We start from the raw sequence: 22,422 nt of genomic DNA on the forward strand, positions 1-22,422 counted from the left end.
GAGGCCTTTTAAGGTATGTAAACAGCGTGAACAGTGCCAGATGTTGAGTGATCACTGTGAAGGACTTGGAGATGCAATGTACTTGCGTGAGACAGCATTATCAGCACATGACAGCGTTCGGAATGGACCTCCTTCTGGCTTTCTATTTGCCTGGCTAGTCGAATCTTGTTATATCCAGATTTGTGGGGCCATTTGGATGTGACAGTGGCTTGATGTTAGATTACATGGGTACCTGAGGGTTGGAGTACTCATTGTCAAGGTTCCGCTCGACCACCACAAGGGAGGATTAGTGCATTGTACAAGCACATCACAACCACCTTCATGTGAGCATTTTCCATCTGAGGAGAAGTAATGGACTCCTGCAACATTCCGACACCATTGGTCAAATACTAGCAGCAGCTGGACTAGTGAATTTCTATCCTACGCATAGGATACCTTTAACACAGGAACACAAAAGGCTGCATTTGGAGTGATGTCATGACTGGGAAGCACGGGCAGCTGATAAATGTCATCAGATTATGTTCAGTGTTGAATTGTGGTTCCATACCGCTCCAGGTGACCATTGTTGACGAGTATGATGGCAACCTGGAGAGTTCTCTATCTCATTCTTCGAATGTTTAGGAGAGGCACAGTGGTGTTACTCCCAGTGTCATGGTATGGGGAGCCATGATTGAGGGAACTCTGACAGCACAACAATATATCACAAACATCCTGTGTCCTCGCATCTACCTCTCATAATGCAATATTGTGGCTCGATTTTTCAACAGGACAATGCTTCTTTTATACAAGGCACATCTTTATGAACTGTCTACATGATGTTGAATTAGGCTTACTCCTATGGCTTGCAAGATCGTGAGATCTGTCCCCAATAGAAAATTTGTGGGACCAGCTTGGATGTCAACTATGTTGCAGTGCCGTTGTGTATGATATTGAGTACCGATTACAACAGTTGTGAGCTAGCTTGCCTCAGCAGAGTACACAATGGTTTCATGACCCCTTCTCAATAAATCAATGTATGTGTCCAGACCATAGGGGATGTGTTGTGATACTGATATTTTGGTTCATACAGCCAAGTTACTTGTAAATGTGACTCAATTTTGTAATCATTGCAATAACATCACAGATCATCTCAATCCATGAAGTTTCATTTTGATTTCTCCTCCTGTTTAGGTTATTCCCTTTTTTGTCAGGCAGTGTATTTAAAGGTACTGAATGACTGAGAGCAAATGTCACTATTATTTTCGTCAGTAGCAGAAAAGTTATAGGAAAGGATGGGGAGCAAAAACATCATCTACATGTTGGTACCATTACAATGACATTGTATTGTAGATTGAAAAATTACAATATTACGACTGCTTGAACATTTTATTTTAAAGAGAAAATAGTTACCATTCTCTTACATTACTTTTGAAACTGAGAACCTGTTCGCAGTTAAATCTTTTTCAAACATACCCCATTGGCTGTCCCTCACCTCATTGCAGGATTCTGAGACAGTGTGGTGAAGTTGACATGTGATGCTGGTATTTCATGATTCTACATTGAAAATAACCTCTCCAGATCACATCCGAATGCCCCATAAATGTGGATACTGCACAATTCAACCAGATCTACAAATGGAGACCCACAATCAGGCCCCATTCAAACTCTGTCGGGTGCTGATAATGCTGTCTCAAATGAGTAAATGATGTGTGTGTCCTTCACAATGATCACTAAACATCTGATGCTGTTCATGTCCCATATATACCCTAATGGGCCTGGTAACAACATTAACCATGAACATCTAATAAGGCTCCTGTACTGTTGCGGCTGCCGTCATGAGCTTGATGCCATGGGATTGCAGCTCAAAAGTGTGAAAATTTGAAATGTAGAACTGACGTATTTATCTAGAATATTCATCCAGTACACTTTTCTGCTCGTGGCACCCGTGAAACTGTTTCAGTTCAGTGACTGATATGACACAGTCCAAGGCTTAATCACATCAAATCACAGTTCTCAAATATTTATGTCTATTACACACGTGAAAACTGCCCTGGTTTATCCACACATAAGAAGAGCGCATAGTTCACAGTTTACTCAGTATTAATCATTGTCTTTCTGCAGTTGACACAGTATAATACACTTATTGATATAAATGTATTATCCATGTCTGCACACATGAAAACTAACACATCAGCGATGCTGCACATCAGCAATCAGCATTCTCCAAGTCACCACCCTACCACTCGTGTGTTTTGTCTTGATAGTCGAAAACAGGCTCTCTTACAACAATGATATCTACAGACCATTGAACCATGAATGTTTTTGTAATATTTCAATGTATCAGCATTTATTGTGAAAAATGATGAATAAAACAAGAAGAAAAAAATATGTATGTATTCTCCTAGAGCTATAATTTCACAGTTGGAACTGCTATACCTCTTTCCATAATCCCTCTCTGCCACCAGCTAGTTGACCAAAGACATAGCAACAGCTTTTCAGGATCCTCGAAGGGCCCTGCAATGTTTTGAGTGGCATCGCTCACAGACTGCCATCGTCACTTTTAAATGGCTTCTCACGAAGGTTCACTATCTAATTAAATGTAGTAAAAGGGAATACTGGAAGTGTTAAGTTTTCTGTTAGGGAATGTATACCTTTTCATCCCAAGTGTGGGCCAAGCTTCATTGTCTTCTGGGCCACCAAAGACCAATAACTGTTCTGGGTCTTTTCCTTCATGGTGGTATTTGTTCCAATGCAGTGATTTCTGCAGAATATCATGCACTGCACTTTGGGACTGCATCGGTGTCCTCTTCTTACTTGGCTACCATTTGAACAAACAAAAGATAAGTTGGAGACATCTCTTTGTCCTTTAATCCTCATCACAGCAAGTTAGACAATGAACCTTTCACTGATTTGGAATGCTTCAGGCTCTTGACTCATCACACAGTTTGGCACCAGGCCCCAATTAAATTCATTATCAGGTGAGCCAACATCTGAATGTTACACAGAGACTCCATCTACTCAGGGTCTTCAACCATATTTGGCTAGAAGGAGTGTTCCCTTCACAGTGACAAGATAGTATCATCATTCTGATCCTTAAACCAGGCAAGAAACCCATGTCTATAGACAGCTATGAACCAATTACTCACCAATTTGCTCTGCAAACTGCCAATTTGCTCTGCAAACTGCTTGAAGGATGGTAGACCTTTAACATAATAGGTACTAGAATAATTTGAAAGTAAGAAGGCAGGTGGTGGTGTGATGTTTTGTGCTATAGACACCGTCCCAGATAATGCACCAGTGCAACAGTGTAATTCTGCGGCATCTGTCTTGTAATGTAAGTGTTGTGCTGCACATTGAACATTTAGAAATGATTTTCATGTTAACGCACATACGGTGACAGCTATTGTCTTGTTGCAGTGTTTCTTGTGGCTCACCTAAAATAAAAACAATGTGTATTATATTAATAATCAGCAGCAGTAATATTCCATGTATATACCTTTTTCAAATACTGAAAGTGTGAAACATGTCTCCATTTGATTTATACCACAGTGTCACCATTTCTTAGAGGGAAGAATACTCAGAGTATGTGTTGTGGAACAGAAACGAGAGCACACTTTTGATTTTGCAAACTAATCTCCTTTTCTTTCTGAGTTGAGTGCATCAAACAACTGTCTTCTTAGCTGCACACCAATGTAGCTGGGCCAGGTCATGATAAATGTGCACACACCTGTACACACTCATCATTAATCAACCACCGTAGTATGACTTTTGCTCTACAACGCAGCCATTTTTAATTTTAGCAACAGTTCACTGGAAATAAATTTAAATTTTCTGTGTGTTTTTAAATCATTCCAATTGCTGCTTCATTGTATGATGAAAACCTTGTTGCAGGAGGAGAGTGTCTTGCCCATTCATTTGGCAATTGACAGACCATCAGAGAAGTTCATGAATTTCCTTCTAAAACATTATGGTCTGAGGAATATTCTACCACAAAATAATAATTTTGTTGTGTATGATGGATTCTTTGAAAACAATCCAGGTGAAGGATTAGTGCTTTCTCTTATGCATTTATTGTTCAGTTTAATGCAAAGTATCCTATTATTGTCTAGCAGTAATATTGATGATTGGATTACGTGCTGTAGCCCTACTAACTCTCAATACAATTAAAGTGTCACTGTTGATCCAGAAGAGACAACCCCTCCTCCCGTTTTCACCTTAAAGATAAAGTGTTAATTGTCAGATAGCCTCAGAAAATGCTTGGAGATTAGAGGCTGCTAAGAATAAATACTCTTTGCTTTGATAAGGTATGTTATCCATGTTTTTCTAAGATAACAAAAAAATAGTACAAACAGTTCATAATTTTTTGTAGTTATCAGTTTTGTTGTAAGTAGTTGTAGTCTTATGCGAAGTTTACTATTTGATGTCAGAAAGACACCATTTGGAGATTGCTTTGTAGAGCAGAATCTTTGGGAGTCTGAGACAGTTTAGACATAGACAGCAGTCTCCACAGCATTGATTGTGCCACAGAACTTCATTTCAAAGCTTTGAAAATTGTTTTCAGGCACAGAAGACTATAGTCATAGATTGGTAAGAGCTGGACCAAAAGTAACGCCAACAACTAGATTTAGCCTTAAATGCACAGCAAAATCCAACAGTAGGTGCATGGCATTTGCTTGTACAGCTTGTAACTTTCTCGGGAATTATAGTTTCCTGACAAACTCTGGCAGAAGTCCAAAGCAGTTGGATGTAGTATGAGATTTATGGCAGTGTTTGTTTCTCAAAGCCATGCAGAGATTAACCTTTTCATTTTGGATAAAATAGTTTTTGGTATTGTGCCACGTCATTGTAATTACTAAAACAGGTAAATTGCCGATGTTTTGACTGACTTGCTGTGGTCCTCTTCACTGCGGCTCGCTGCTTTGTACTGGTGAATGTCTTCCGTTATGTACTGTAATTTCTGGTTATCTGATGGAACTGACGTCGTATATCTGAGATGTCATTGGACAATTTGAAGATGTTGTTACAGAGTGATGGCCGTACATTACGCTATGCCTGTGTTACCCTGGTGGTTGATTGGAAGGCAACTCGAGAAGATGATTGGTAGAAGAGAGCATGTCGGCTATCTGTTGCCTGTGCTTTTCTGGTAAGTGATTGGTGGGCAAACTCTTGTGGTTGAAAGTCAATAGCTGTAACAACACAAACAAGAAGTTACCTGTGGTGGCGGACCATGTGTGTTCACTAGCCAGCTGTGCCACATGATCTGGGTTTGGCAGTGCAGATGGTGCTTCGAGCGAACTGCCATGTGTCCTTAACACCTTGCTGCAGGAAAGCATCATCCCCTGGATACAAGCTGCTGATTTGCTATTGCCTTCCAATCACTGAGAGTTTGCCCACTGGTTACTTACCAGAGTGGCACACGCAGCAAACAGCCAATACACTACCTTCTAGAGTTGCTTTCCGATCAGCACTAGAGTAAGACAGCAGCATACCGTACAAACATCCCTCCATAACTCCCTCATCAAATTGTCAATGACATCTCAGATATGTGATGCTGGTAGAGAGCAGATAACAAAAAATGACAGTATACAGCAGTGAACGGGTTTGAAAATTTGTGAAAATGTTGGCAGTTTAGTTGTTTTTGCAGTTACAGTAATGTGGTTCAATACCCAAAATTATTTAATCCAAAATGACACTGGCTGTGAATACCTATAAATTTAAACCTTTTTACTGTAGAGCCAGAAACCTCTAGATTGGACCACGAATGAATGAAGGAATGTGCTCTCAAATGGTGTATCATGTTTGTCTTCAGAATGATTCATTTGAGTGTGAAATGGTACCCATGACAATTACAGTAAAATCCTGGAAAAACAAAACCGTTGGTGGTGGTGGTGGTGGTGGTGGTGGTAAAGACAGTCGTCATGTTGGAAGGGCATATGGTGCTTTGCATCTGTGGTGTTGATAGGAAGTATACTGACAACTTCCAGAGGGCCAAAGATGAAGTACTGCAAAAATATGGACAATTTTTCAGCTCTGATGAATTACTTAATCTTATAGAGCATCCCAGGGATTCATGGGAAGATGAATTGCAGCCTGTCAGCTGTCACCAAAGGCCCACACAGCTGCACAGTTATTTCTTACAAAGAAAACTGAACAGAGCTCTTGAAGCACATAGTAAACATAACCTGTCACTTGCCAAGAATGTTTCGCAATTTGGGGCATATATCCCCACTGGTTGAGATGTTTTGGTTTTGTTAGTTCTTTGAAATCGGGATATCCAATTTCAGTACCTTTAATTGTATGTTTTTTGAATGTTAAACATCCTGTGACTGAACTTGCCTTGTTCTGTAACACTTCTTGCATCCTGTTCAGGAAATAACTCTCAGCACTCAGGCCGTTAAGTATAATCATATTTGGGCACTGATGCAGTCTGGTTTAGTTGATTCATTCCATGGAATGAATATATCTTTCACAGATTTAATATGGCTCATGTTTTAAAATTTATGGATATGTTTTATATTAGAGTAAAGGCATTTTGTTCACCAACAGAAGTAAGTAAACAACACTTTTTCAGTACATTATTTTAAAGCATAAATGTCTTGGACACATGAAAACATTTACCAAGAAGAAACACTTTTGGTTTACTTTCAAATTTATCTTCCTGGCATTTCATTTGATCAAGTGGCCATAATGAAAGAGTTTCTCAACCAATATTGTTATTGTGAACATTGTTATGCCTGCCGAAGTGCAATGGATTAATTAATACTAATTTATTACTAGAATTTGTATACTATGTTGCTGTAGTTAGAGTACCTAATAGTTTAACAATTGTGGTGACATTGGAAGAATATCGAATGCCTCTTCCTTAGACTTCAACTTTACAGAACAAATAACATAAACTGAAAACCAGTGTAAAAACCCTTCACAATCTACTGCCGAAACACAATTTTGTAGATGTGACTAATGACACAAGCATAGGGTAAGTGCAGATTGCCCTATCTAGTGTCATAAGTTCCCACTTGCATCAGTTGAATGGCATAGTGTGAAGTTTTGCCAGGAAGAGTCTTGATTATGTCACCAGAATAACACTCAACAGGGTGTATACGACCCAGAAAATCTGGGAAAAACCTGGGAATTTTTCAGAATTCTGGGAATTATTCATTGCTTTCACTTTCAGTTAAATTTTTGTAATTTTGACTGGTAAGAAGTGATTCTCTAGCAAAGAATGTTACTATATCCTGCTACTTGAGAATGACACTGCAGCAATAAAATATAAATGGGAAAAAAAAATAAAACTTGAGTGGCAAAGGACAACAAAACACCATGCATGCACAAGCGTCTGCGAACAGCAAAAATATGTCAAAGGCCTTAGGGTGAAGACTATGTAGTACTTGTAACAATAAACTGCTTTCTATGAGCGTGACATCACAACTGTTTACATTAGGTTTGTTTGACAAGTTGCCAGCGGGCTCACGTGCATGCGCAGTTGACTCGTGTATGAGCAGTATCTTCTCCTGCTTCCCACTACTTGGAGTGTTTCTGTTAGCTGGATCGGCAGTAGCAGCAAGCAGCCAGATGCTAACGAGAAAAAATTTCCTCGCGCGCCCTAGCTGCCAGATTCGCGCATGCGAAGGAGGGGGTTAGTATCTACGTGACCCATGTTTGTGTTAAGTTTCCTCTTCGTGTACGAGCTCCCACGTCAAATGAAAACAAAACGGATTTTTGTGGCTAGGAGCGGTCAAGTGCATGAAAATGCATCCACATAATTAGGGAGGCAAAAACTTTTATTAGTTTCAGTTTTCTGATTTTATTTTATTTCAAAGTTATTAGCAGTCAAGCATTAATTGCCTTGCAGAACAATGAAGTTATTTTTGTCAGTTTGCTAAAGAAATTTGGCTTTATTAATCTTTCCACTGAGGCACTCAATTTATTTGAAACGAAGTGTTTCATTCCACAATATTGGCTAGTTTTAACTGTTTGCTGAATTTCAGGTGCACATTTTCATCCTCTGCCTTGTATGGCATTATGCCATAATAAAGAACCAAATATGACATAGTACAATATTGGTACTCCAAGAAAATTTACCTCCCAAAAAACCACACTGAAAAGCTTAATATCAGATGGGACTACTTCATTGTGAATCTGGAAAAAACCAATGTGCACTTGAAGCTGAATTATGCATTTTAGTGTGGTTTACGAAATTCCGATGCTCTTGGAGTATCCTCTGATGTCCTGTTTCTTTCATGGCGTAATGTAAGCTCTCTTAGTGCTTTGTCCATGTGGACATGTGGGCTTCCTACACCACTGCAGCTGTGCATGTGCAATAATGCCTGTTTTCTGGCACTCTCTGGCAACTGCTAAATTGAACCTATTTCTAACAGTCTCGGGATAGTATTGCGAACGGTGGTTCGAAAAGTGTTACTTTCAAAGTAAATTTCTTTTTACGCAAGATGAATTATGTTATGTTTGAGACAGTGGGATGAATTTCTTAAATCACAGAGCGGTTTAAAACTGAACACTTTGAGGACCAGCCATTTACAAGAATTCAGAGCCCAGAAGACCAGACATTTATGTCATTATTTTAAATTTACTGGCACATTTGTATGATGTATTTTAAAGAATAACACAAAAAAGATCAATATTACACGTGAAAGCTTACCTTCTCTTCTAGCTTATTAATCGTAGAGACCAATATTATATGTGAAAGCTTAGCTTTTCTTGTAGCTATACTATGTAAGTGGATATAAGCTCTCTGCACATGTAATGAGAGAAAATATGGAGAAAGGAGGAGTTGCCATATATGTCAAAAGTTATCATTGTGCAAAAAGTATAGAAACAAAAAAGTTTTGTGTAGAGAAACATATAGAAGCATGTGCCTGTGAGCTTAAATTAAATAAAGGCACATTTATAATTGTAACTGTATATAGGTCCCCATCAGGAAATTTTCATCTATTTCTGAAAAATTTGGACTCCTTGGTGTGCTATCTGTCAGACAGGGGGAAGCAAATTATTATTTGTGGGGACTTCAATGTAGATTCTCTGAAAGAGGGAAATAGGAAAAATGACCTTGAAGTATTACTTGGTTCTTTCAATTTGACACCCGTTATTGATTTTCCTACTCGGGTGGTAAAGCATAGCAGCTCACTGATAGATAACTTCTTTATAGACCAAGATAAGTTTAACCAGATAAATGCTCAGCCTGTTGAGAATGGTCTTCTGATCATGGTGCACAGCTAGTTACAATATATGACATAGCTCCATTCAGCAATACTAAACAGTCCTCCAAAGTAGTACGTCCAGTCAACAATTTAACAATTGCAAATTTCAGGGAAAGCCTACAGCAGTTAGACTGGGATGAGGTGTACCGTGAACCTGATGCCAATTTAAAATATAATTTATTTCATGACATTTTTGTAAATGAATTTGAAAACTGCTTCCCCAAGAAAATAGTTAAATATACTCGTAAGAAACCTTGTAACAAACCATGGCTTACTAAGGGTATAAAAATATCTTGTAACCGGAAAAGGCAAATGTATCTGACAGCAAGAAAGAGTAGTGACCCAGAAACTATCAAAAATTATAAAAACTACTGTGTTATATTAAGAAAAGTTATTAAAAAATCCAGGAGTATGTGTACCATGTCTGAAATCAGCAACTCTGATAATAAAATTAAAACAATTTGGAATATTATTAAAAGAGAAACAGGTCAACCAAGAGCAGAGGAAGACAGTATTACCATCAAATTGAATGAAAACTTTACGAACAAAAAGTCAGAAGTTGAAAATATTTTTAATAATCATTTTCTAAATGTGGATATAGTAGGATCCAGGTGTTCATTAGAAGATGCTAGGCTGTTAATGGAAGAGGCCATACCTATACAATTTGATACAATTGAAATCTCACCCACTTCTCCCTCTGAAATTAGGAAAATAATAAACTTGCTTAAAAGCAAAAACTCACATGGAATTGATGGCATTTCCAGCAAAATACTAAAAGCTTGTTCTCAACAGATAAGTAAGATTCTCAGCCACCTGTGTAATAGCTCTCTTGAACAGGGCATTTTCCCTGATAGACTGGAATATGCTATTGTTATACCTTTGCATAAAAAGGGGGATAGATCTGATGTCAACAATTACCGTCCAATCTCCCTTCTAACAGCTTTATCCAAAATTTTTGAGAAAGTAATGTATTCAAGAGTAGCTTCACATATCTGTAAAAATGAAGTACTAACAAAATGTCAGTTTGGTTTCCAGAAAGGTTTTTCAACAGGAAATGCCATATATGCTTTCACCAGTCAAATTTTGAATGATCTGAATAACCGAACACCACCCATTGGGATTTTTTGTGATCTCTCAAAGGCTTTTGATTGTGTAAATCATGAAATTCTGCTAGACAAGCTCAAGTATTGTGTCATAAGTGGGACAGTGCACAAATGGTTTAATTCCTACCTAACTGGAAGAGTGCAGAAAGTTGAAATAAGTAGTTCTCGTAACATGCAAAGATCAGCACATTCCTCAAACTGGGGAACTATCAAGAATGGGGTTCCACAAGGGTCAGTCTTGGGTCCTTTGTTGTTCTTATTATATATTAATGACTTGCCATTCTATATTCATGAAGAGGCAAAGTTAGTTCTCTTTGCTGATGATACAAGTATTGTAATCACACCTGACAAACAAGAATTAACTGATGAAATTGTCAATACTGTCTTTCAGAAAATTACTAAGTGGTTCCTTGTAAACGGACTCTCACTGAATTTTGATAAGACACAGTACATACAGTTCCGTACAGTGAATGGTATGACGCCATTAATAAATATAGACCTTAATCAGAAGCATATAGCTAAGGTAGAATATTGCAAATTTTTAGGTGTGTCCATTGATGAGAGATTAAATTGGAAGAAACACGTTGATGATCTGCTGAAACGTTTGAGTTCAGCTACTTATGCAATAAGGGTCATTGCAAATTTTGGTGATAAACATCTTAGTAAATTAGCTTACTACTCTTATTTTCACTCATTGCTTTCATATGGCATCATATTGTGGGGTAATTCATCACTGAGGAATAAAGTATTTATTGCACAAAAGCGTGTAATCAGAATAATAGCTGGAGCCCACCCAAGATCATCCTGCAGACATTTATTTAAGGATCTAGGGATATTCACAGTAGCTTCTCAGTATATATACTCTCTTATGAAGGTTGTTATTAACAACCAAACCCAATTCAAAAGTAATAGCAGTGTGCATAACTACAATACTAGGAGAAAGGATGATCTTCACTATTCAAGATTAAATCTAACTTTGGCACAGAAAGGGGTGAATTATACTGGCACTAAAGTCTTTGGTCACTTACCAAATAGTATAAAAAGTCTGACAGATAACCAACAAGTATTTAAGAAGAAATTAAAAGAATTTCTGAATGACAACTCCTTCTACTCCATAGAGGAATTTTTAGATATAAATTAAGGGGAAAAAAAAAATAAATAAATAAATAAAATAAAAATAAAAAATAAAGAAAAACAAAAAAACACAATAAAACAAAGTTGTTATATTAACTTAAGTATGTTGTTAAATTAACCAAATTATGTCATGTATTGGAAAATTATGTATTGGAAAATTCGACTCGTTCCATATCATTACGAAATATCGTATTCATGATCCATGGAACTAGTATTAATCTAATCTAATCTAATCTAATATTAATGTAAACCATAACTTTTCCTCTTTGTGTGTTCACGCTACGTAACAGTGATCTTGCTATTGGCTGACTATAACATGTGTCCTATGCTCTGAATATCTGCAGAGGACTGATGACCTCAGAAGTTGGGTCCCATAGTGCTCAGAGCCATTTGAATATCTGCTGTAATCGGCTGGCGAGATGACGCGGCATGGAATACGATTGGTTTACAAAAGCTCATCGCAATGTCGATTTCAACGTTCCGAAAACTAACGTGCTGTGTTTGGTGCAATTTGAATTTACACTTTCGTAATAGGTGTATGTTTCTGCACATCAAAGGTCTTTCCAAAACTTCTCTCCTAGGTGTATGTTTCTGCACATCAAAGGTCTTTCCAAAAATTCTCTCCTTTTTTCCATCAAAAGTCTTTCCAAAAATTCTCTCCCCTTTTCTTTTTCGGGAAGTTCTACGCCAGTGTATAACACGTTAACCATCCAAAGGTTTGATAAGTTTTACAGTTCTGAGGGAAAAATCTACAGAAAACCTACTGTCACTTAGCACAGAAAAAGTTTATTTTTGCCCAGGGAAAAAGTATATTTTTTAAACGGGATATCTGGGAAAAATCCGCGAATTTTTTTTCCTTGTCTGCATATACACCCTCACACGATAAAAAGTTTTTCAGACAATAATGTTTAGTTCTGAGAACTCTTCTCAATGGTGCTAATTTTCCCATGTTCTAATTTGAAGTTCTGAAGTTGCGCTCATTTTCTCCATTTCCCAGAAGCTTCCAGTCTGTGTAAATTTCATTTTTGTGTTCACCTTTATTGGTATACTTAAATCACATTTGACCCGAGAAAGATCAGATACACTGTTTCTAAGATAACAACCGTATATGGTAGATCTGAAGCATCCACTGTAAGTTCGATACACTTCAAACATTCATGAAGGCAGAGCACAATACAATGCGGACTTGGCATGAACTGCCCAGCCCAATCTATTGGTTTGCAAAACAGCTTTCTATTTAGCTTCAGTACTACATAAATGATCCAGGGTACTGAATGTCACCTGCTATTCCCTTTATGACACTCCAATGAGCTAAAATCGTTCCGCCACTAAAATTGCTCATGCTTACACAGGTTCATGCTTTTCGAAACCAACTGTTTTCTTATAGAGGGTCTTCACTTGGTCAGACTTGGAGAACTTTGCACCCTATCTTTAAAACTAAAGCTCAAGGAATTTTTCACACCAGTTACATGTTAATATTGCAATGTTACAACATTTCTGGGATGAGCAGCATGAGTTACGATGCTACCTGATAGATTGGTATGGGCAATGCATAACCTAAAACTTCAGAAGTGTGGCTCATTCGAGGTCAGTAGAGGCAGTCATGCACTGTTGCTATTAAGTCAAAATCTTAAACAAATAAATAGACATTGAACTTGTGACAACGTTCCCTGCTTTATTTCTTCATTGATTGTCCTTGGTGTTGTACTGCGTTGCTACACTGGCTAAAAAATGGAGTTTTTAATTTCGACACTGACTACTGTAAGTAATGTAGCCTACAGGTGAACCATTGCATTTCACAGTTGTTTACTTTCACTGTTCACAAACCCCAAATAATACACAGTTATATATGACCAGCACACTATTGTTTAACTTTCGATAAGCCTCATTAATAGTTTGCAGGTGAACATCCACATACTGCTACAATAGCTTACTATTTAACATCTACGAGCAGTAAAACCTAACCACAAAGTTCACAGTACTTGAAGAATAGGTAGGTACGTGTAGAGCAGACACTGCCATTGCTTTAACACACAGCCTAATTGTGTAACACTTATTTCGCAGTTAAGTTGAAGCATTGTTGTTGTTCTAATCAGCACAGGTTTCTCGCCTGAAACTTGGCTGTGGACTGACTGTCTCGGGACCAAAAATCTGACCCTTTTGTATCCTCACAATAATAGGTGCTGAAACTACACATTGTTCGAAGTTAAAACTTAACTCATTAAATTAACTGAATACATTGAAAAATTGGTTCTTTTTAACAGTTTCTTCTGCTACAAGGTTTAAGCCAAATTTATTATTTGTTTAAATCATGAAATTAACATATATAGTTACGCAAACAATACTTTTGACAAAACTGGTAATTACTTTGTAATTAATTAAGGGTTGTCTTTCCTAACATGTTTCCGAATAGAGCCAAATAGATATTTTAAGGTTACTAGCATTTCATCTCCCAAATGTTTACCGTTATTACAGAATTTATATTTGTTTATAAGTCAACAACAGAATTTAAGTTACGAAACAATCACTGATTTCACCCTATAACAAAAGATAATAACTATGAATAATTGAACTAAATTAGAAAATCAATTACATACATAAAACTAAGCACAAAATTAGATCTGGTGATATATTCTTTAAAACCGAGGGCCAATCTTTCTCTTTTATGAAATTGCTGATTATACTCACGTATGTTAATGGTAATTAGTTAAAAGTAAAAAAATGAATTTAAGGAGGCAGATGGCAAAACATGAGGCGAAGTAAAAAAAATCTCAGTTTGCTCTGTCACATCACCCACTCATTCGATTAACCAGATAGACATTGCAAATAGCTAACTGGGCAATTAAGTGAGCATAAGTGACCCCCCACATTGGGTTTAACAATACACAAAAAAATTACATAAGAAATCTACAGTACATATATTTTTTAAATTTATACTTATATGAAATGGCCATATGAAAATCCCCATACAACATATTTACATACAGTGTATTGTATGATTGCACAAAATATCCACAAATTATACTTTAACAAAAAATTAGGCATCTTCATGATAAGGGATGTCCTTTCTTGGTAAACGAAGATTACATTTTAAGATACATATCACTTTGTACAAGTCCTGTCTTGCTAAACGAAATAAATCCTCATGGATTGCTAGAAACTAAATTATACTGCACATTGCAGATCACTTTCAGCCAGAAAATTTCACTTGCTCAGTGTTCAGTATTTTTCACAAGCACTTTCACACTTTTAATGAGCTTTTACACACTTTCTCACCAAGTTGTCCATGCCTTCAACAGGTCCAAGTAGCAGTTAGTAAGGAAATGTACTGCTATCAGTTCCCTTGGAGGTGGTTCTCCTCCGTCACAGTACATGGAAAAAATGAGACAAAATACCCTACTTTAGTACACTTACTTTTGCTTCTAACTTAATTGTAAGAAAAAAAGTTTAACACTAATGGCAAATTATAGTCATTACATCATAAATAGATTCATTTCGTAGTTCTTATAACATTATAACAATTAGCACTAAAATTGACTATAGTATGAAAGGTGGTGACTATAAAAAATTTTAAAATGAAGGACGCATTACATTCCAAAACATTACTCTAAGTCATATCTGAAACTGGTTAAACATGAAAGACCTTTGTTTCTTTCCCATTTGCAAAATAGCAAAAACTCAAGATGTGCAGTAGCATAGTGTCATTAGGTTATGAAAAAAAGAATAGTCACCATTACATAGCTTAATTACTAGTCAACTCAAAATTAAAGGGGATGGAAGTTGTACCAAATCATCGCCCCACTTCTCTACTCAACTCTTGAGCACTAATCTCATTCAGCTAGAAAATTAAATCCTCACAAACTCACTAAATGTTACCAAATAGTTAACCTGTCAGAATATTCACATCAATTTAGCAGCACAGTTATCAGTTAATCAGCCAACTTATTGTTCTTTGTTCCAGTATTACCACTTTAAGCTCATAATTTCTCGGAACACAAATAGAAGTTTTCAGATAACCTATAGATCCAATGATGCAGCATTATATGACTTGTACGTCACAAAAATATTGCCCTTTATGTTAAGCTCTCATTCCCAGCCACAGTGTCATGAATTGCACAATATACACAGTACCCAATGTTGCCTAGTTCACAATTAGATCATCAATACAGTTACACCACATTTGTTTGTATACAGTTATCATTTGCATTACACAATCTTGTCTGTCAGCTCCATTATTTTACTTACATTTCTTACCTTATTAGCTAGTGGAGTGCATTCTCAAAAAATATCCCTATTGCAGAGACAAGCTCCCTAACCATTAAGACCCTAACATTATTCATTGTTTTATTATTTCGTTATTGTTTCAAGATGTGCATATCCATGCAAAATTGACTCTACTGGAAAACACTCCACAGTAACAGATCCGTATCTCATTACTGATCAGACAAAATTATCACTTTGAATAACTATTATTTCACTGTATTCCATCAAATTCCTTAAGATTCTAGCCTGAAGGGCAATATACATACAAACCTTGCTTATTTTTCCACACACATTACTCCAGGCAACCACTAGAATAACACCCACATCGAAGACAGCTCCAGATCAAATTTTTGCAAATAGAAAAAAACTTGCTCGAACAGTCCATGGGTGTACTGCCGGTTCATAGTGTCCAATGGGCACAATATTTCAGCTATCAGACATGTTGCCATCATCAGGTGCGCTGACGAACTGAGCTCCTAAGGGCGGGCGGCCGATTTAAATCCCCTCCCCCTGCCGGCTGCTTTCTTCGCCGTCCGTGCCCGTGGGCCGGTGGTCGCGGAGACGTGGACATCGGAATGTGTTATAGCGTCAATGTGCTTGCTAGGTCCGCCCTGGTCGCCAGTTCGTACTTCTTGCTGAGAGTCTTCCTAATTACATTCAGTGCCGGGTTCCAAGCCTTGCTGAGATGGTACCCGCAATCTCGGTTGATAAGATCTTCCCTGGTGCGAATTTCGATAGCCTCCCTTATAATGCTGTCCCAATATTTAGAGGTCTGAGCCAGGATCTTGGTATGCTCATAATCCATCTCGTATTTCTCGTCCAAACAGTGCTCTGTTACCGCTGACTTATTTGGATATTTCAGTTGAGTGTGCCTTTGATGTTCTTGGCAACAATCTTCAACGGTGTGTACTGTTTGTCCAATATAAGTGTTCCCACATTCACAGGGAATTTGGTATATGCCAGCCTTCCTCAAACCAAGGTCATCTTTCACACTTCCCAGTAATGCCAGTGTTTTATTGGGTGGGCAAAAGACGGTCTTAACTCGGTGTTTCTTTAAAGTACTGACCGAAGCAGAAGGAAGATTACCATTCCTGGATGTCATGGTCAAGAGATGAGCTGATGGTACCCTGAGCCACGGTGTGTACAGTAAGAAAACTCACACTGACCTGTACCTGCATGCAGACAGCTGCCACCACCCTTCTCAGAGGAATGGAGTACTAGGAACACTAGTACACAGGGTGCACAGCATCTTGGACGCAGAGAATCTGCCCCAGGAATTGGAACACCTCAAAACCGTGTTCCGAAAAAACGGGTACTCGGAATGGCAGATTAGACGCGCTCTCTGTCCCACCACCACAGATGTGGAGATGGATGAAGTCACGGAAGAAGAGGTAGCCACTGCCTTTATTCCGTACAATGGCGCGCTATTGGGGAAAATTGTCCTTATATTAAAGAAACACTGAGTTAAAACCGTCTTTTGCCCACCCAATAAAACACAGGCATTACTGGGAAGTGTGAAAGATGACCTCGGTTTGAGGAAGGCCGGCATATACCAAATTCCCTGTGAATGTGGGAAGACTTATATCGGACAAACAGTACGCACCATCGAAGATCGTTGCCAAGAACATCAAAGGCACACTCAACTGGAATATCCAAATAAGTCGTCGGTAACAGAGCACTGTTTGGCCGAGAAACACGAGATAGATTATGAGTGTACCAAGATCCTGGCTCAGACCTCTAAATGTTGGGACAGCGTTATAAGGGAGGCTATCAAAATTCGCACCAGGGAAGATCTTATCAACTGAGATTGCGGGTACAATCTCAGCAAGGCTTGGGACCCGGCATTGAATGTAATTAGGAAGACTCTCAGCAAGAAGTATGAACTGGCGACCAAGGCGGACATAGCAAGCACATCGACGCTACGACACATTCCGATGCCCACGTCTTTGCAACCACCGGCGCGCGGGCGCGAACGGCGAAGAGAGCGGCCGGCGGGGGGAGGGGATTTAAATTGACCGCCCGCCCTCAGGAGCTCAGTTCGTCAGCGCACCTGATGATGGTGACATGTCTGATTGCCGAAATTTGTGCCCATTGGACACTATGAATTGGCAGCATACCCATGGACTCTTCGAGCAACAAATACGCCGGGAGAATCTGAAGAATCAGAAATAAACTTAACCCAACTGTAGAAGTATACAACGCAGGATTCAGCGACCACAAGCTGTCATTCTAAAGGTTGATGTTAGCAAAGATACCTCAAACCCAGTCCCACCTAAAACTTTTTGAAGGTTTTTCACTCAAGATAACTTGAACACGCTCAATGCCCTCCTTAGTAAGGAAAAGTGGACAGAGATGTACGCAGCCAATGATGTCAACATGAAATTCAACATATTTCTTGACAAAATGATCCACCACTTTGAAGAGGTTCTACAAAAACCAGTAAGAATAAATGATAAAAATAAGAGAAACAAGACTTGGATTGCACCAGCTATAAAAAATCTCATGCAAACATAAAAGAATACTCCATATGATATGTAAACCAAGTATTGACTCCCACCAACTAACAGAATACTATAAAAACTACACATGTATCCTAAGAAGAGTGATAAGACAAGCAAAAAGGATGCAAAATGATGAGTACATTGACAAATCCAGCAATAAAGTAAAAGAAATGTGGAATATCATAAAAAGGTAAAGAGGGGAAATGAAAGCTACACATGAACATAGAAATCAAACTCAACAATGAATCTATATCTAATCCCGAAGTTGTAGTGAACTCTTTCAACAATTTCTTTACGGGCACAGCTGAAAAATTGCTCAAAAATAATCCTAACACAAACTACCAACCAGCAAACCAAAATTATCACACATGTGCAGAGTCAATTTTCATTACCAAAGTCACTGAAAATGATGTTGAAAAAGCCCTCAGAGAGTTAAAAAATTCATATTCAGCTGGAATTGATGGTATCCCAGCAGCTGTAATCAAAAATTGTGTACACACAATTGCTGAACCATTAACTCACCTCTGTGACTGTTCTTTCCAGGCAGGTACTTTCCCTGAAGCTCTGAAACTTTCTAAAGTAATTCCTATCTTCAAAAAAGGTGATGATAAAGATGTGAATAACTACAGACCTATCTCAATCTCATCCCGTTTTTTCTAAAGTTTTTGAAAAAAATAATGTACAAAAAACTGATGGACTTCATTGAAAAAAAAAGGAAAGAAAAGATTTACTAAGTTTAGCTCAACATGGGTTCAGAAGCAACAAATCTACTGAAACTGCAGTATATGATTGCTTAAATACGCTATTAGGTCTGTTAGATAAAAACAACCCATAACAGTCATATTTCTGGATCTGTCAAAAGCTTTCGACACTGTTGACCGCAAAATATTGCTGGAAAAAATAGAACACTATGGTATCAGAGGAATTGCAAACAGTTGGATTGCTTCAATCCTAACCAGTCAGATGCAGAGAGTCAGCATGAAATACACTAAAAGACAAACCAACTCAATATCCAAAATCCTATCAAGTAATAAAACTGTAGAGCAAGGTGTACCACAGGGCTCAGTGTTGGGACCTCTGCTTTTCCTCCTGTATATCAATGATTTGAGCCTGAATGTAGATGACACACAACAATAATATTTGCTGATGACACAACTGTACCCCTAAAAGGGGAGAATACAGAGGCTGTGCAGAAAGCTGTGAACTTGACCACTGAATAACTCAACTGGGCTAAAATCAACAGATTAACCTTCAACGCCAAAAAGACAGCATCCATGATCTTTCACACAACACAAAATGCCAATTCCTCTCAGCCACTTGTCACTGTAAATAACCAGCCAATAGATACTGACACTGTTTTCAAGTTCCTGGGTCTGTGGGTTCAAGATAACCTGAAATGGAATACACATACAAGAAAGGTAAATGCAAGAATTAGTACTGGCTGTTATGCATTGAGTGTACTGAAATCATGTGCTAGCCTGAAAACATTAACCAGTACGTACTACACTTACATACAAGCCCACCTAAAATATGGTGTGATATGCTGAGAAATTCTCCAAATGCCCTGAGCACATTCAAAATCCAGAAGAGAGCAATGAGGGTTATTACTGGGAGCAAACCCATAATCAGAAAGTTGGAAATCCTTACACTGCCTTGCCTATACATTCTCGAGACTCTAAAATTTTTCAGAAACCACTCAGCAGTCGACATGCAGGCAGGTAAATCAGGACGCGCTCAGTGTAAGACACTTCAGCTATCAAGATATTAGCAGTAAATTTTCAGAGTGTTCGGAATAAAGTTTCTGAATTTACTGCCCTCCAGGAAGCGTGTGGCGCGCAAATTATTCTCGGGACTGAGACCTGGCTGAACCCTGAGATAGGAAGTTCTGAAATATTTAGTGAGGGTTGGAACGTGTATCGGAAAGACAGATTAAACACCGTAGGAGGTCGAAGTAGAATGTGATTGTGAAGTTATCTGGGCACGTTTAACAGGGCTAGGAGAAATAAAGTTAATTGTTGGTTGTTATTACCGGCCACCAGGTTCCACCGTGACAGTTCTAGAATCATTCAAAGGGAGTCTACATTCTGTATCGCAGAATTACCCGGATCATGCTATAGTAGTCGGAGGCGACTTCAACCTACCTAGTATAGACTGGGATGTCTATGGATTCATTACAGGCAGTACAGACAAGCTGTCATGTGAATTACTTTTGAACACGTTATCCGAAAACTGTCTTGAGCAGCTAAATCGACAGCCAACGCATAATGGAAATATTTTAGATCTGATAGCCATGAACAGACAAGACCTCATCGACAGTGTCAATGTTGAGACAGGGATTAGTGGTCATGATGTTGTCATTACGACTATGGTTACGGAAGTTAAAAAGTCGGTCAAGAAGGATAGGAGAGTATTCTTACTAGAAAGAGCAGATAAGCAGTTGTTAGCATCCCACTTAGTAAATGAATCGACTTCATTTACTTCCGGTACGATGGACGTGGAAGAATTATGGGCAAATTTTAAACACATTGTAAATCACGCATTGGACAAGTATGTACCGAAAAAGTGGGTTACGGACGGAAAAGACCCACCGTGGTTTAACAGCACAATTTGGAGAATGCTCAGGAAGCAAAGGCAGTTGCACTCGCGATACAAGAAAGATCGGGAGAGTGAGGACAGGCAAAAGTTAGTAGAGATTCATGCTGCTGTAAAAAGAGCGATGCACAAAGCATTCAACCACTACCACCGTCATACCTTAGCAAAAGATCTTGCTTTAAACCCAAGGAAATTCTGGTCTTGCGTAAAATCGGTAAGCAAGTTGAAGGCTTCCATCCAGTCACTCACATATCAGTCTGGCCTGGCAACAGAAGACAGTAAAACGAAAGCTGAAATTTTAAATTTAGCATTTGAAAAATCTTCCACGCAGGAAGATCGTGCAAACAAACTGCCGTTTGAGTCTCGTACAGATTCCCATATGAAGGACATAGTGATAGACATCCCTGGGGTTGTGAAGCAGCTGAATGGGTTGAAAATAAATAAATCGCCAGGTCCTGATGGGATTCCAATTCGGTTTTACAGAGAGTACTCTACTGCATTGGCTCCTTACTTAGCTTGCATTTATCGCGAATCTCTTGCCCAACGTAAAGTCCCGAGCGACGGGAAAAAAGCGCAGGTGACGCTTGTATATAAGAAGGGTAGAAGGACAGATCCTCAAAATTACAGACCAATATCCTTAACATCGGTTTGTTGCAGGATTCTTGAACATATTCTCAGTTCGAATATAATGAATTTCCTTGAGACAGAGAAGTTGCTGTCCATGCATCAGCACGGCTTTAGAAAGCATCACTCCTGCGAAACGCAACTTGCCCTTTTTCACATGGTATCTTGCGAACCATGGATGAAGGGTATGAGACGGATTCCATATTCCTTGACGTCTGGAAAGCGTTTGACTCGGTGCCCCACTGCAGACTCCTAACTAAGGTACGAGCATATGGGATTGGTTCCCAAGTATGTGAGTGGCTTGAAGACTTCTTAAGTAATAGAACCCAGTACGTTTTCCTCGATGGTGAGTGTTCATCGGAGATGAGGGTATCATCTGGAGTGCCCCAGGGAAGTGTGGTAGGTCTGCTGTTGTTTTCTACCTACATAAATGATCTTTTGGATAGGGTGGATAGCGATGTGTGGCTGTTTGCTGATGATGCTGTAGTGTACGGGAAGGTGTCGTCGTTGAGTGACTGTAGGAGGATACAAGATGACTTGGACAGGATTTGTGATTGGTGTGAAGAATGGCAGCTAACTCTAAATATAGATAAATGTAAATTAATGCAGATGAATAGGAAAAAGAATCCTGACATGTTTGAATACTTCATTAGTAGTGTAGCGCTTGACCCAGTCACGTCGATTAAATATTTGGGCGTAACATTGCAGAGCGATATGAAGTGGGACAAGCATGTAATGTCAGTTGTGGGGAAAGCGGATAGTTGTCTTCGGTTCATTGGTAAAATTTTGGGAAGATGTGGTTCATCTGTAAAGGAGACCACTTATAAAACTCTAATACGACCTATCAGGTCGGATTGAGGGAGGACATAGAATCAATTCAGAGGTGGGCTGCTAGATTTGTTACTGGTAGGTTTGATCATCACACGAGTGTTACGGAAATGCTTCAGGAACTCGGGTGGGAGTCTCGAAAGGAAAGGAGGCATTCTTTTCGTGAATCAATACTGAGGAAAT

General features: G+C 38.6%; 1 protein-coding gene across 2 annotated transcripts in view; it reads left to right on the plus strand.

The window, feature by feature from the left end:
* The window catches only part of LOC126259360 (alpha-tubulin N-acetyltransferase-like), a 113,032-nt gene that overhangs the window by 24,706 nt on the left and 65,904 nt on the right, over positions 1-22,422 (plus strand). For both annotated transcript variants that reach the window (XM_049956095.1, XM_049956096.1), the window contains exon 4: positions 3,871-4,018. In XM_049956095.1, the coding sequence (XP_049812052.1) occupies positions 3,871-4,018 (148 nt within the window). The remainder of the gene's footprint in view (positions 1-3,870; positions 4,019-22,422) is intronic.

This window comes from Schistocerca nitens, chromosome 5 (assembly GCF_023898315.1).
Source record: "Schistocerca nitens isolate TAMUIC-IGC-003100 chromosome 5, iqSchNite1.1, whole genome shotgun sequence".
In the NCBI taxonomy this organism is placed as follows: domain Eukaryota; kingdom Metazoa; phylum Arthropoda; class Insecta; order Orthoptera; family Acrididae; genus Schistocerca; species Schistocerca nitens.